Source organism: Danio rerio, chromosome 13 (assembly GCF_052040795.2).
Source record: "Danio rerio strain M-AB ecotype USA chromosome 13, GRCz13ab, whole genome shotgun sequence".
Lineage (NCBI taxonomy): Eukaryota > Metazoa > Chordata > Actinopteri > Cypriniformes > Danionidae > Danio > Danio rerio.
This window is the reverse complement of record NC_141033.1, coordinates 6,099,432-6,115,268: the sequence shown is the minus strand read 5'-3', so window position 1 is coordinate 6,115,268 and position 15,837 is coordinate 6,099,432. Positions and strand designations below refer to the sequence as shown.

Below are 15,837 nucleotides of genomic sequence, written 5' to 3'. Positions count from 1 at the left end.
CACGTAGTTGCTGCAGATTTGTCGGCTGCACATCTATGATGCGAATCTCCCATTCCACGACATCCCAAAGCCGCTCTACTGGATTGAGATCTGGTGACTGTGGAGGCCATCTGAGTACAGTGAACTCATTCTCATGTTCAAGAAACCAGTCTGAGATGACTCGTGCTTTAGTGACTTTTTGGGGGGAATGCAACTGATGATCAACAGTAAAAATCACTATTTTTACCTCTTCCCAACAGATAAAAAGCCACCAAAAGTCAAGAATGCATGATTATATGGTGACATGGGTTTGCAATCCAAAAATGTCTTATAATAGAAGTCAATGGGGCAAAAACAGCCATAAACAAAATGAAAGGGAAGTCATTTTTTCTCCCAGTGTGTGTTTGCAGTTTGACAAAAATATGTATTAATTTATATATTTCATAAGCTAAAACTCAGGGAAAGTTGTGGCCAAATTAAGACTCAAAATCACTGATGAGTGGATGAAAACATCCCCAATAGCACACAAGGGTTATAAATCTGATTTTGACAAAAAGTATACATTTTCAGAGAAATAAAATAACCGTTTAATACATTTATTAATGTTTCACATTTATGACTAAATGATTGGAATTGTTCCACTGAACTTGTAATAGAGATTATTAATTACGATTATCGCAATGCACATTTATCAATGTTTTAAAAATAGCTTTGTGCCATTATTTGATGCAATTGCATGCCATAATAGTACACATAAAATATGAATATTAAAACTATCATTGCTTTAAACGTTACGTTGGTTAAGTTTTATAAATATGCATGAATAAATAAATATGCAATATACATGAATATTACAACCAAATATAATACTGGACACTTTATATAAACTTCACTGTTTTAATTAAATAAAGGTTATTTATATTTTTTATCAAACAAATACAAATATATGTCCAGATCATAAATGAAAAATTAGAAACAGTAATAAATTAACAAATAAATAAATAATCTAGAAGACTTCATTTATTTAATCAAAAACAACTGTGAATACAAAGTTGAAAGATAGATAGACATTCAGACAGACAGACAGACAGACAGCCAGACAACCAGCCAGCCAGCCAGACAGACAGACAGGAGACAGACAGATGATAGATAGATAGATAGATAGATAGATAGATAGATAGATAGATAGATAGATAGATAGATAGATAGATAGATAGATAGATAGATACCATCTACGCCTAGAGTACTTTACTAGTCTGTCTTTGGAAACGTTATATATATAAAAAAGTATATAAAAAGCACTATAGAAATGTTATATGTATATTATATATATATATATATATATATATATATATATATATATATATATATATATATATATATATATATATATATATATTACATTAAACATTTAACATTGACCTTTTTTCGTTAATATTTTTCTGGGGTAATATATTTTACTACACAACATACTTTAATGAATACAAAGTGCAAAATAATAAAACACGTGTATTTAATATTTTTCTGAACCTTTGACCATTTGTGCAAAAAAAATTCAAGAAGTCTTCATTCAAAGGGTAACGTTAATTTCACTATAATGTCAAATCATAACTGTTTTTTACCTAAAGCACTACAGAAATGTTAAGTTCCTCTTGTTACATTTTAGTTATTTTATTAGTAAGCAACATCTAATTAACAACACAAGCAGCTCGTGTATTTAACACGCGTATGACATGTTTATATATTTGAAGTCTGGCTTATGTTTTAAAACATTCATTAAATATATCCTCATACAACGACCTTCTTATCTACCTGAATTTCAGAAAACGAAGAAAATGAATATATTGTTTGTCTGTTTCTCACTTCTTAGAACATTATTCTTACTCCTTTATACTGTGATCAGATGAGAGTGAATGCTGACTAACGTGCGCCGCTGCTATAGTACGGACATGGACAACTGCTGTCCTTTATCACTTATTATGTCACTGATAATTCCCTCCGTGCTGCTAAATAAACAAAAACTGACTCACAGTTTGATGTTGCAGGAATAACCTGACTAGAATACTACAGGTAATTGGCGTGAGATGCTCTCATGCTGAAAGCTGCATGTCTAACTGAAATACCGCTGGTGTTTACAATGTTGCGTTTACTTCCTGTTCCGGCGCGTCGTTCTCATCAGCAGCCAATCAGCATTTCTAGCATAATAATTGTAAATATGGGCGACTCGGTGACGTAGTGGGCAAGAAGGTCGCTGGTTCGAGCCCCGACTGAGTCAGTAGGTATTTCTGTTTGCTCCGGGTGCTCCGGTTTCCCCCACAGCCCAAAGACATGCGCTATAGGTGAAGTAAATAAGCTAAGCTGGCCATAGTGTATGTTTGGGTGTGAATGCAAGAGTGTGTGGGTGTTTCCCAGTGCTGGGTTGTGGCTGGAAGGGCATCCGCAGATTGCAATAAAAAGTCCCCTAGATTAATCAGTTGACTTTTATTATTTTTAAATCCATTCAACTGATTTCTGGGTCTGGATGAGCTGAATTTTAGCTTAGCTTAGCATAAATCATTGAATTGGATTAGACCATTAGCATCACGATCAATAATAATAATAATAATAATAATTTTGATAGTTTTGCTATATAAAGCTGAATTGTTCTATGATTACAAATACTAAGACCAACGGAAAACGAAAAGTTGCTAAATGTTTATCATTTTGACAAGATAAGAGATTGTAAAATGCATGCAATTTTTTTAGTTAACACTGTCCTGAGTAATTTCCCAGAGATGGGGGCATCCGCTGTGTTAAACAAATGCAGGATAAGTTGGCGGTTCATTCCGCTGTGGCGACCCCTGATGAATAAATAGACTAAGCCGAAAAAAAAAACCAAATGATTGAATGATAATTGCAAATATGAAAGCTAAAAATAGATTAGAAATCTTTTATGACTCACCAAATACTTTGTCAGTGATAAATTTGACAGAAAATATTTTGTTTTAGATAAAAAAAAAATTAATAGGCTAGATAAATTGTAATCTTTTAGATAAAAAGTCAAATTAATGGTAAATAAGATAATTTAAAATTTCATTAATAAAATATTGATGATGTTTTTTATGTTGCGATGTATGATTATATGAATAATTGTAGCATACTATCTTATAATACAATGATTAGCATAATTGAGTACAGCACATTTTGCAAATGTTTTTATTAAATTATCAGTGAATATAGGCAAAGTATTTTGATACATTTGAACAAAACAGATTTATTGAATAGATGTAATTATTAAAATAATTATTTTATTCACCAAATATCTTTAGAAATAAATATAATATGTTTCAATTCAAGCAAAATACTGGAAAACAAAATTACAACCTACAAAATTTTCACTAAATTAAAAAAAAAAAATTCTTGAATTTTGCTCTTTTTAAAATTTTTGTTAAATATTTTTCCCTAACATAAACATTTGGATGTACTAATTTTGGAATGTTATCATGGGTTATTTTGACAGATTAGCTCCAGATTTGGCTTCAGTGCTAATCTAATGTATATGCACAAATATAATATTGTTAAGCTTCCTACAGAAAATATTAATTTAAATTACAGGTTTGTAAAAGGGTGTACTCATACACTCAACTACTTATTTAAAATGAGCTGAAACAACACGATTCTTCAGATTTTATAGAGACAACTTATTTTTTTTATGTTCAATTCACATAAATTTGTTAAAAGTGTTAAATTAACTTAATCACTTTGTGTTGGGACAACACTGTACTGTGTATATGCTGAGCACTGTATCTCTCCTTTAGGTTTTCTATATGCTATAATTTCCAAAAGAGAAATTATACAAACAAAATGTCAGGGAGTGGGTAACGAATGGACATCATATATAATTAATAATATGGATAAAATAATATTTGAGCACTAATTTATCTGGTTTACCACTAGTGAGTTGCAGCAGGAAGGGCACCCGCTGCGTAAAACACAGGCTGCATAAATTGGCGATTCATTCCGCTGCGGCCCAGATTAAAAAAGGTACTAAGCTGAAAAGAAAATGAATGAATGAATGAATAAATGAATGACTGAATGAATGACTGGATGAATGAATGAATGAATGAATGAGTGAATGAATGAATGAATGAATGAATGAATGAGTGAATGAATGAATGAATGAAATTATCTCTTTTAGTTCGACAATCCTGATTAAAGTCAGCCCCATAGTTTCACAAACTGTAGCCTAAATAAACCAAACTCCAGTAACAATATGTCTCAATGTATCTCTACATGTATGCTATCAATCATACGTGCATAACAGAAATAACAGATGTGCGGACACATTTGGCAGACGCAGGAATTCCGCGTCTCCAGCATCAACACTCGGGCCGGTGAACTATTGATTTTTCTTCCCTTGTGGACCAAAGTTTCTCACATAAACAAAACCGCCCCAGGGAAAGGGGCAGATGTTCCCTAAAGGACGATGGCACGCGACAGTCCTCAAGCCTGTCGAAGAATCCACCCCTCCTGCTCACACGCACGCACGCACGCGCGCTCCAAACGCACGAGCTTCCCTTCACCTATACTGCAGATTAGTTTGATCAAAGTTCTTTGTGAGTAACTTTTCAGAGCGAATGCAACTCTGCGTTCTTGTCTCTGCTCACTTGTTGTTGCTTTTTTTTTCATAATGAGTGCGCCACCCGAGCCACGCGACACGTCCTTTGTTATTTTAATCAGCTGCTGCGTCATGATTTGGGAACCTACTGTTACTTTGGTATATTGTCCTCTTCCTGGACACAAAATGACCTTAAAGCGCATTCACATGCATGAAGCACTTTCATCGCCAGCGCGTCTCCTGTTGCACGTGCAGAGGCATTGCGCGCGTTCTGCGTCCTCTTTTCAGTTTGCGCTCTACTTAATTTGGCGGATTTTCGCAGACACTCTCCCACCACGAGCCGTTAGTGCGGTCGTTGCGTTCCCACGGCCACTTACTGCAGCTTCCCTAACCATATGGCCGGTCAGCGGCGTTCTTTTGCATGCTTTCCAGCCTCATTTGGAGGAAGCCTGCGTGCGCTCGCGCTGCCCAGAGAGGCTGTAGAGACATGCAGCGGTGATGTGAAAAAACGCCATTTGGTTGGGAGCAGATGGTTGGCTTGGGAGGGGAGGGGGGCTGTCCGCGTCTTCAGAGAGAGTCCCCGAGGGCTCCCCTTGTATTCAGAATCAATGAAAATTAAAGCGCAAAGAAAGATGAAGAGTCAGAGCTCGAGTCCCGGCTTTGTTCGTCGCAGCTACTGGTGGGCAGGAGTTAAAGTACAACAGCCCCCTATAGAAACACTTAAGTTAAACAGTCTCCCCATAGTCCACCTTCAGAAAAAGAGGAGGAATGCGAGAAAGGAGCTTTCTGCTTGATTTAACCAGGACAGAATCGCGTGGCATAAATTATGCGCGCAAAGAATACGCGAAGTGGGCATAAATCTTAAGGTTTTCATTGACGCTTTGCTGGGCTAATCGGGAAATGTGTGCAACGTCAGGCCGAAAGAATTGTGGGCGAAAGTGTGATGATAGCTGTGTGGCGCTTATTTATGGCCTGCGTTTCAAATACTAACTCTTGAATGTGATGCAATGACACCTGTCGCGTCGCATGACGCTTTCGATAAAATAATAATAATACCAATGAACAAACTAAAATACGCGTGCTCTTTCAGAAAATATTGTGAATAAAGTGCTAAAAGTCTTCAGCTTAACTGTGTCAACGATATTGTCGCATTCCTCTGGACCGAGCGCTTTAATTAACGCGCTAATGAAGACCACCCTCGCGCGCGCACACAAACAAACGCTCACGAGACCAGAGCTCGACTCATTTGACAATATGAACGATTAAAAGAAAACTTCCTCGTCGAATCAAACGCGAAATAATTGATAAAACACCAAAACAACAGAAGCTGCTAGGTACTTTTGTGAGGGATGACGTGTGGAGAGGGGAGCTCTTTCTCCCCGCGACATTGTGAGGGGAGCAGGTGCTGTGTGAATTACCATACAGCTGAGAGCACAGAGAGAAAAAAAAAAACTTATTCTCCCCGCACACAATAACAAAGTGCCTTAATGACAGCCACGCGAACGACACACACCAGCTCGATGTTTACTATCCAGTTTAGAGATGAAAACTTCAAACTTATAGTCGTCAAAACTCACTAAAATACATTGTTGTTTAAATAAATAAGTAATAATTAGGCTACGTGTTTAGTTTACCCAAACAATGTGAAGGTCTAGCAATGTTTTGGTTCTTTAATGGTATTTGTTTATTATTATACAACATTTTATTCTTCCTGATTTCGAATTTTCCTTTCAGCAAAAGTTTCTCTGTTCAACAAAATTCCGGTCACTAATAGAATCTAAAATGTATTGCATTGAAAAGTTTTCAAAAATTGTTTAGTTGTTCGTATTGTTTTTAACAACAAACTCTGGTTTATGTGTAAATGTTTGATTAATCAACAAGAACTATGCTATTACTATGAGATATTATTTATTATTACATGATGTGCCTCCTATTGTGTAATTAAAATCACATTTTACTGTAGGCTACTAGCCTTTTCATTAGTTTAAAGCTGATTTATTAATAGTTTGGAATGACAAACGTAAGCAACAATATTTTATCAAACCTATGCTAAAAGAAAAAAAACTTTTACTTAATCAAACTGCATTGAACAGCTTTGAATCTCCTCAATCCCTGCTTCACTGTTGTCCCGTTATCAGGAATGCGACATTCCTGCAATGTGTGATGTAATTTGTGGTTTTATGTCAGAGTGGGATGTACAGGATTCTCAAGGTTGCTTATTTTCCTGTATGTAAATTAGATTTTTTTTTCTCTCTCTCTCTCTCCCTCTCTCCCACTCTCTCCCAGTGGCAAGGAGTTGCACATTTTACAGCTCAGTGACCATTTGCCGATTTTTTTTTTCTTGGGGGGTTGGGGGTGGTGTAGATTGAAAAGTGTCCCTTTGTGACAAGCAGAGCCAGATTGGGGAGTAGCTCATTTGCATCTCATTACCCTAGCAGGCGCTGCCTGTATATAACCGGCTGCAGGAGGACTTGGACATTAAACACGCACAATCCAGTCAGTCTCTCACATGGAAACAAGAGTACGGGATGAAAGTTTGGATCAGTAGTTTGGATCATCTCCACATGAACTTTTGAAACGGAAAATAAGCGCATAAATAACCCTGTGCTTGGGGTTTTGTCATTTTTCCGGCTTCCTAAACTACCCGAAAGTGGACTGCTAACTTTTTTGACAACTTGGAGTACTCGACTTGTGAGGGATTTCCCAATCGTCTCCCTTTTGCGCATCGGGGTTTCCTCCTTCTACATTCGTATTTGGGATTTAATTGCTGATTTATTTTCCAAGGGGGGACTTTGATGGGCTTGCATGAGCAGATAAACTGAACACAACAGAGCATCAACCCGAGCTGCCTCCCACTGAGCGGAGAACGACGAGTCTCAATGATTTATTGAGACACGGTCTCACACAATTGCCTGGCCCGTGGAAGTTTCACAACAGATCAGATCCTCTCCGCCATGGGACGACTAATGATAGCTGTTTTGCTTTGTGTCATGATAAGCCAGGTAATTAAAGCCAGCATCTGATTTCCTTTGCAATGATCTCACTTCAGATGTCTGCCTTATGATGGTAACTTTTCGTGAATTAAGTGTGTGCGTTTTATTTCCTCAGGGGTTTTGTTCAGGGGTTTTTGAGCTAAAGTTGCAGGAGTTTCTGAACAAGAAAGGAGTGACAGGCAACGCAAACTGCTGCAAGGGATCCGCGGCAGAGGGTCTTCAGTGTGAATGCAAAACTTTTTTTAGGATTTGCCTGAAACATTACCAAGCCAACGTATCTCCAGATCCTCCGTGCACCTACGGTGGCGCAGTTACCCCGGTGCTCGGATCAAACTCCTTCCAAGTTCCCGAAAGCTTCCCTGACAGCTCGTTCACCAACCCCATTCCTTTCGCGTTTGGGTTCACATGGCCAGTGAGTACCGTTATTTATTTAATTATTTTAGACATTATATTGTATGTAGATAATTATATAAATTTAGACGAGGGTTTAAGCATATAAAAGCTACAATAATGACTCATAAGGAGTCAGGATGTGGGTATTTAGTCGCTTTAGCGGTGTTACTGGGGTGGGAAAAGTCACATCCCCTGGGTTGGAACATAATTGTCGGCTCAGTGTGAAATTCCGAAACCTTTCATTTTACTGCAAGAAGTAAGTGTGAAATGGGAGAAATGAAGCTTGAATCCCCAGTGCGATCACACCTCAAGCCATTCACATCTTCCGTTATATGTAAAACAGCATGGGAGTGTGGAGGAATGCAGTTTTAAATCTATCGATTCGGTTTTCAAAAACATCTTGTGTGTGTTTGTTTGTGTTCCAGGGAACATTTTCGCTGATTATTGAAGCGCTGCACACCGACTCCACTGATGACCTGTCTACAGGTAACGTTAAATGGGAGTGCAATTCAGACCAGCTTATTCTTATGATGCAGTGATGTAACTCTAACGTCAAACCGTTCACAGAAAACCCAGACCGTCTGATCAGTCGCATGACCACCCAGAGGCATCTAACAGTAGGCGAGGAATGGTCCCAAGATCTACAGGTTGGTGGGAGGACAGAGCTGAAGTACTCATACAGATTCGTTTGTGATGAGCATTACTACGGCGAGGGCTGCTCGGTCTTCTGCCGTCCGCGCGATGATACTTTCGGCCACTTCACCTGCGGAGAGCGCGGAGAAATTATCTGCAACTCCGGATGGAAAGGACAGTACTGCACAGAACGTAAGTGTGAATTATATACATCACCTGTATTTTGTGTGTAAAAGTGAGCTTGTTTTGGCATTTCGCGAGAAAAACAACAACAAACTTCGTCGCTATGGTTGCAACAGGCGTTTGTGTGATTCAAATGAGGGACGTTGGCCAAATAATGGCACGCGTGCCATAGATTAAATGTAACGCCTGATTGGTTACTTGGCAGTGCGCTCGGCGCTGATTGGCTCAGAGCGGTGAGGTATTGTTGGAAGGGGGCAGCTGCAGAGTGAAGGTAGACAATAGAGCAGCTGTCCTGCACTGGCACCATGTACACCAGCTGTCCACCCTTATCTGCGCGACTCTGGGACGTTATGGGGAGGGGGTTGGATGAACAGAGTGAAAAAGGGGACTTCTGACCCACAGTTAGAGGAAAAAAGGGGCTTTTGTTTGGGAAGCTTTTGTATGAGTGCAACTGTGTTAACCAGAGTGTCCTTCCAATAGTAGTGAGGAGAACATTTTACTTATTTTTTGCTTGCTGCCCACAATGTACAAGTGAGCAGCTTGTTTAATACTGTGGCGTAATAATAATTGAGTCTGTCCGAAAAGAACTGGTGACAATAAAATCATATTTCTCTTTACAGCAATCTGTCTTCCGGGGTGTGATGAAGACCATGGCTTTTGCGACAAACCCGGTGAATGCAAGTAAGTGATGGAGATTTTTAACGCTCTTAAGAGGATAGATCACCACACAATTACACTTTTCCTACCATTTTATCACCCTTAAGTGGTTCCATACCTTTATGAGTTTCCTTTTTCTGTTGAACACAAATATACATATATATTTATAGAAATGATCTGTAACTCTGGATATATACATACAGTTGAAGTCAGAATTATTAGCCGCCCTGAATTATTAGCCTCCCTGTTTACTTTTCAACCCAATTTCTGTTTAACGGAGGGAAGATTTCTTTAGCACATTTCTAAACATAATAGTTTTGATAACTGATTTCTTTTATGTTTGCCATGATGACAGTAAATACAATTTTTTCTAGATATTTTTCAAGACACTTCTATACAGCTTAAAGTGACTTTCAAAGGCTTAACTAGATTAATTAGGTTAGCTAGGCAGGTTAGAGTAATTAGGAAAGTTATTGTATAACAATGGTTTGTTCTGTAGACTATTAAAAAATAGCGTAAAGGGGCTAATGATTTTGACCTTAAAATGGATTTAAAAAAATTTAATACTGCTTTTATTCTAGCGGAAATAAAACAAATAAGACTTTCTCCAGAAGAAAAAATATTTTCAGACATACTGTGAAAATTTCGTTGCTAAACATAACTTCGGAAATATTTAAAAGAGAAAAAAATATATAAAGGGGGGTTAATAATTATATATACATTATGAAAAATCATTAAAAAAAATCAAAAATCAAAATATTTTTAGTTTTCCCAGTACTTGGTTGTGGCTGGTATTGGGTTTATGCATCCACTGCGTAAAACATATGTTGGAATAGTTGGCAGTTCATTCTGCTGTGGTGACCTCTGATAAATAGGGGATTTAGCCGAAGGAAAATGAATGAATGAATCTTCTTTAGTGTTGTTGAATAGCAAAGGTTTGTGGCAAGTGAACAATAAGAAAATGATGACAGAATGTTTCCAGTAAACTATCCCTCTAACAAAATGTTTCAACTTTCTTCACTTTGAAAGTTACTTACGGGTCCTCTCTGATGTTTTCAGATGCAGAGTAGGATTTAGTGGAAAGTACTGTGACGACTGCATTCGCTACCCAGGCTGCTTGCATGGCACCTGCCAACAGCCCTGGCAATGCAACTGCCAAGAGGGTTGGGGAGGTCTCTTCTGTAACCAAGGTGAGCGTCGTAAACCGAGCAGTTGATCAAGTTGTTGGTTCAAAGGTGCCCATTGACTCTAGCTGACTAAACTACATGTTTTATTTTGTTTGCAGATCTCAATTACTGCACACATCACAAACCGTGCCAGAATGGAGCCACTTGCACCAACACAGGCCAGGGAAGCTACACCTGCTCATGCAGACCTGGCTTCACCGGGGACAGCTGTGAGATTGAGGTCAACGAATGCTCCGGCAGCCCGTGCAGAAATGGAGGAAGTTGCACTGTAAGTTTTTGTTCTGTTTTATAAATATGATAAGCAATTTAGGTGTCGTATGAGTTGACTTTATTATTAATGTCCTAACTCGCTCGTTCATTGGATTTGGCAGGATCTTGAAAACACCTACAGCTGCACTTGTCCTCCTGGTTTCTACGGAAGAAACTGCGAGCTGAGTGCCATGACTTGTGCCGACGGCCCCTGCTTCAATGGTGGACACTGTGCTGACAACCCAGAGGGAGGATATTTCTGCCAGTGCCCGATGGGTTATGCTGGATTCAACTGTGAGAAGAAGATCGATCACTGCAGCTCCAACCCTTGCTCGAATGGTACATTGAATGCTTCCTTTGTACATTGATAGTTTACCCAAAAAAATGAAACTTCTACAATCATTTACTCAATTTTTTTGGTTGTTGTTGTTCTGTTGAAGTATTTGTTTGTCCTACTAGGGATGTCAGTGGTTTTCAACATCCTTCAGAATATCAACAGAACAAAACTCAAACCTTTGTGGTTTCATTTTTGGGGGAACTATCTCTTTAATGCCTGAAATGCAGATGAGAGTGTGTTTAAACCAATCATCTCATGTCTTCTGTCTTTCTTCATCCGCAGATGCTCAGTGTCTCGATCTTGTGGACTCCTATCTTTGCCAGTGTCCTGAGGGATTCACAGGAACGCACTGCGAAGACAACATCGACGAGTGTGCCACCTATCCCTGCCAGAATGGCGGCACTTGCCAAGACGGACTCAGCGACTACACTTGCACCTGCCCGCCTGGATACACCGGCAAGAACTGCACCTCTGCGGTCAACAAGTGCCTCCACAACCCTTGCCACAACGGTGCCACTTGTCATGAAATGGACGGTCGATATGTGTGCGCTTGCATCCCAGGTTATGGAGGACGCAACTGTCAGTTCTTACTCCCTGAAAACCCACAAGGACAAGCCATCGTTGAGGGAGCCGACAAGAGATACTCTTACGAAGAAGACGACGGTGGTTTTCCATGGACGGCGGTTTGCGCTGGGATTATTTTAGTGCTTTTAGTGCTGATCGGCGGCTCAGTCTTTGTCATTTACGTCCGTCTCAAGCTGCAGCAGAGGAGCCAGCAAATCGATAGCCATAGTGAAATCGAGACCATGAACAACCTGACCAACAACCGCAGCCGAGAGAAGGACTTGTCCGTAAGCATCATCGGAGCCACGCAAGTGAAAAACATCAACAAGAAAGTGGACTTTCAGAGCGACGGCGACAAAAACGGATTCAAATCGCGATACTCGCTAGTGGATTACAATCTTGTTCATGAGCTGAAGCAGGAGGACTTGGGGAAAGAGGATTCTGAGAGGAGCGAAGCCACAAAATGCGAGCCTCTCGATTCCGACTCAGAGGAGAAGCACAGAAATCATTTAAAAAGGTAAATGAGTGTGAATTTTGGCTAGCGCAGATCCATTTGTCGATGTAAGCAGTACTAAAGTTGCCTCTTTTCGTTTTCAGTGACTCCTCAGAGAGGAAACGAACAGAATCTTTGTGCAAGGACACAAAGTACCAGTCAGTCTTTGTTTTATCAGAGGAGAAAGATGAATGTATTATTGCAACCGAGGTAAGTCCAAAACCTTTCCTTCTACTTGTAACCATGAAATGTGGCAAATTTAGATATCTGAATGCTAAACTAACGTTTTGTTTCCTCGTTTCAGGTGTAACGCCACAACAGAGCTGTAGCTCATCTTGTTCTACAGGAGGTTTTACTCCAGTAATGCTGCTCAAACCAGAGGGAAGGTTCCCTTCACGTGACTGCTGCTGTGAAACTAATGTTGAAGGTGATATTCAGAATGAGCTGGTTCTCAACTGAAGTAAACACAGTGACTGCAGGAAAGGACGTTGGGCCATACTGGCTCGGACTCTCAAAGTTTGTTTCCCAGGAACGTGCCAAATGGACTTGCTTGCACTTCCTGTAGGGACGGTTTTTTTTACCTCATTGCACTATGATGGGTTGTATTTTTATTGTATTTAACACACAATTGAATCGAATACTGTGTATGCATATGCACTGACTGCAGTGTGCATCTGGAAGTTCTCGGATCCTTGGATCGCGAGAGGAAGAACACTGCCATCAATGATGTTTGTAACTGATTCGTTGTTTTATTTTCGGAAAGCTTGTGTTTTCTTTATTTAAATGTTATTTGTGATCGACGTGTTTGTGGTTTACTTTGTGTGTGTGTGTGTGAAGTTTGATATAATTTAAAATCTTTTTTTCATTTCGCAGATATGTCTATTGTAAATAAGGCACTTCGGGTCGACGTGACTGTTCTCTGTAAATGTATTTAAACGTGCTGGTAAAACTTACAGGAGTTGTTTTTATGACTGTTGTCCAATGAAAAAAAAATCACCTTAATATTTTTCCAAATAAATCCTGTATGAAACTTCATGAAACTGGTCAGTTAATTAATGCTTTGAGTTCATTAATGTCTGACAAATGTATTGTTTTTTTCTTTCTTGCTCACAAAGTGAGACAAAGACACGCCCGGTAATCACAAATTACAGCCTTGATCTTGATGGCGGGATATTTTTGGGATGCAAGAGGGACAAAAACATCAAAACCACTTTTTTTTTTTTTTTTTTGCAAATGGTTTGCTTGAAGTTTCTGTTTTGGTGGAACATTTTGTGTCAAAGCTGTAGCCAAGCTCATTACGTGACATATATAAATAGAGAGCGAATGTAGAACAGGAACACTCCCTTAACACTCATTCATTCATTTTCCTTCAGCTTAGTGTCTATTTCAGAGGTCGCCACAGCGGAATGAACCACCAACTATTCCAGCATATGTTTAATGCAGTGGATGCACTTCTAGCTGCAACCCAATATTGGGAAACACCCATACACACTCATTCACACGCACTCATTTATACACTACTGACAATTTAGCTCACCCAATTCACCTACAGCACATGTCTTTGGACTGTGGAGGAAACCCACGCCAACACAGGGAGAACATGCGAACTCCACGCTCCATCTTAATATAAAATAAATGAACAGAGCTTTCTTTTTTATCAATTTAATATATTTAAGGGAGTTAAATGACTATTTATCCATTTTTTCGGTACATATAATGAATACAAAGGTTTAATAACTTGTTTCTATACAGAAAGTACTGAATCTGTGTCTGATATTTCCTTTAAACCAACAACTCTAAGCTCTGTAGGACTTGTCGAGTCTTTGGTTGTGGGTTCAGGGAGGATACAGTGTAAAGTATTCACTGGTATTACCCAACTGTTGGACAGTTGCTTTCACATACCACGCTAAGCTTTTAACTTAACTTTTTTCACGCGCACAATGGGATTTCGCTGAGTTGGAAAATATCAGGAGACAGGCCTAAAGCAGTTCTTTTGTTTCTTCATTCAGCGTAGGCCTGACGCACTGCTCAGTAGCCTGCGGCAAATATCTTCTATTAGATCTTTTTCAGTTGTGTGCATTCAACAATGTGTTCAGGGTGTGATTTATGAGCAAAATACTACAGACTTTCTTTTTTTAAACTAAGAACAATGTTCAGAATATTCTTAATAGTCTCAGCTTAAAATGTAAATACGGTTGCAGGATGTGCAAGCCATTCAGTTTCATATTTTGTTTCGGTTTGACCTGTTCAGTCAAGTACAAAGAATGTGATGCAGTCACCCTTTTCATATTTCAGATGAAGCAAGTTTCACAAGTCATCACAATGTTTAATTGGTATGTTGGTGTGTGGAACTGGCAACGTTCATGACATTAAAGTTTATCTTGCTCTTATTTATGCTGGGTTTCACACAATTGATCTGTGTTAGGATAACATGAAGGAATTAACTTATTAGGTTTTACAAATTAAAGTGGATTGGACATAAAATAATTAGCTGTCCCGCCTTAAAATCAGGAATTGTGTTGTTTCTGCTCATTTAAAGTAGTCTGATCACAGATCAAACATCATTTTTAAGTGTGTTTTTTTATTCCTATTCCCTTCAACAGCATAAAAACTCTACAACAGACTTTCTATGATTTTTTCATTAAAAGATTAATAGAGTATGTTAAGCGATTGATTATAGGGGTCAGAAGAGCGAAACATGTCATATTTGCTGTATCACTCACTTGGCTATTGATTAGAAATCCCTCACAGTGCAGGAAACAAAATAAAACTAGAACCTAAAGTTCATTGATAAACTTTGATGTTGGCTTGAGAAAGCCAACGTGACTGCGCGAGGACTAGGAATGGCAGTTGGCAGGAAGCATGGAGGCGGTTGCTAAGTGGTTGCTAGGCAGTTGCTAAAACGTTTATGGCATTGTTAGGTGGTTGCTAAGCAGTTGCTAAATGGCAATGCTCGTGTACATTTGATCAAATGCTAATACTTAGTAGGCATTTCTAGCATATGTTATTGCAATTAGATAATCATTCATAGCATGTAGCTACTCGTTATTAGCAAATGGCTTCCATTATCATTGTTACCATGCATAGTACACAGGAAGTCCCATTTGCTAGCACGAGTCAAACAAGCCAATGCCCAGGTCCCTACGATGTTCTGATGTAGAGATATTGCTATTTTTAAATGGTTGCTAGGTTATACTGTTTTATTGCTATGGGGACATTTGACAGGTTAGTGATGATACATCAAAGCTTCTTGGCAATATGAGTGATCTAAATAAACCCAGAAGTTTCTATGACAGTCTTTATGAGTTTCAAAAACTGGACTTGAACAATATGTATTCCTGGTGTTGGGTTGCGGCTGGAAGGGCATTCGCTGTGTAAAAGAAATGCTGGATAAGTTGGCGGTTCATTCCATTGTGGCGACCCCTGATTAATAAAGGGACTAAGGGAATGAACATTATGTAAAAATGGCTTGCCGTATTTTTTTGAAAAATACAATAATAAGTGTGACAGTGATACATGCAAAAATGGCTTGCCATATCAGTAAAAATATGGAGTTTAAGTCAAAGATGGCT

At 38.9% G+C, this 15,837-nt stretch overlaps 2 protein-coding genes across 12 annotated transcripts in view; one reads left to right on the top strand and one right to left on the bottom strand.

Annotated features, from left to right (window-relative positions):
• Window positions 1-8,986, bottom strand: part of fam120b (family with sequence similarity 120 member B) — a 48,358-nt gene extending 39,372 nt beyond the window's left edge. For 3 of the 11 annotated variants that reach the window (XR_015505091.1, NM_001442245.1, NM_001442246.1), the window contains 1 exon segment: window positions 2,010-2,095. The gene's annotated coding sequence lies outside the window, so the exon portion shown is untranslated. 11 annotated transcript variants of the gene reach the window in all.
• On the top strand, window positions 7,072-13,300 carry dldh (dihydrolipoamide dehydrogenase). The gene is given in 11 exon segments (NM_130955.3): window positions 7,072-7,578; window positions 7,685-7,981; window positions 8,388-8,448; window positions 8,530-8,787; window positions 9,399-9,459; window positions 10,495-10,625; window positions 10,721-10,890; window positions 10,994-11,210; window positions 11,491-12,289; window positions 12,370-12,475; window positions 12,570-13,300. Coding segments are annotated over 11 exon segments (2,154 nt in total). The 5' UTR covers window positions 7,072-7,530; the 3' UTR covers window positions 12,576-13,300.
• Window positions 13,301-15,837: the final 2,537 nt, after the last annotated feature.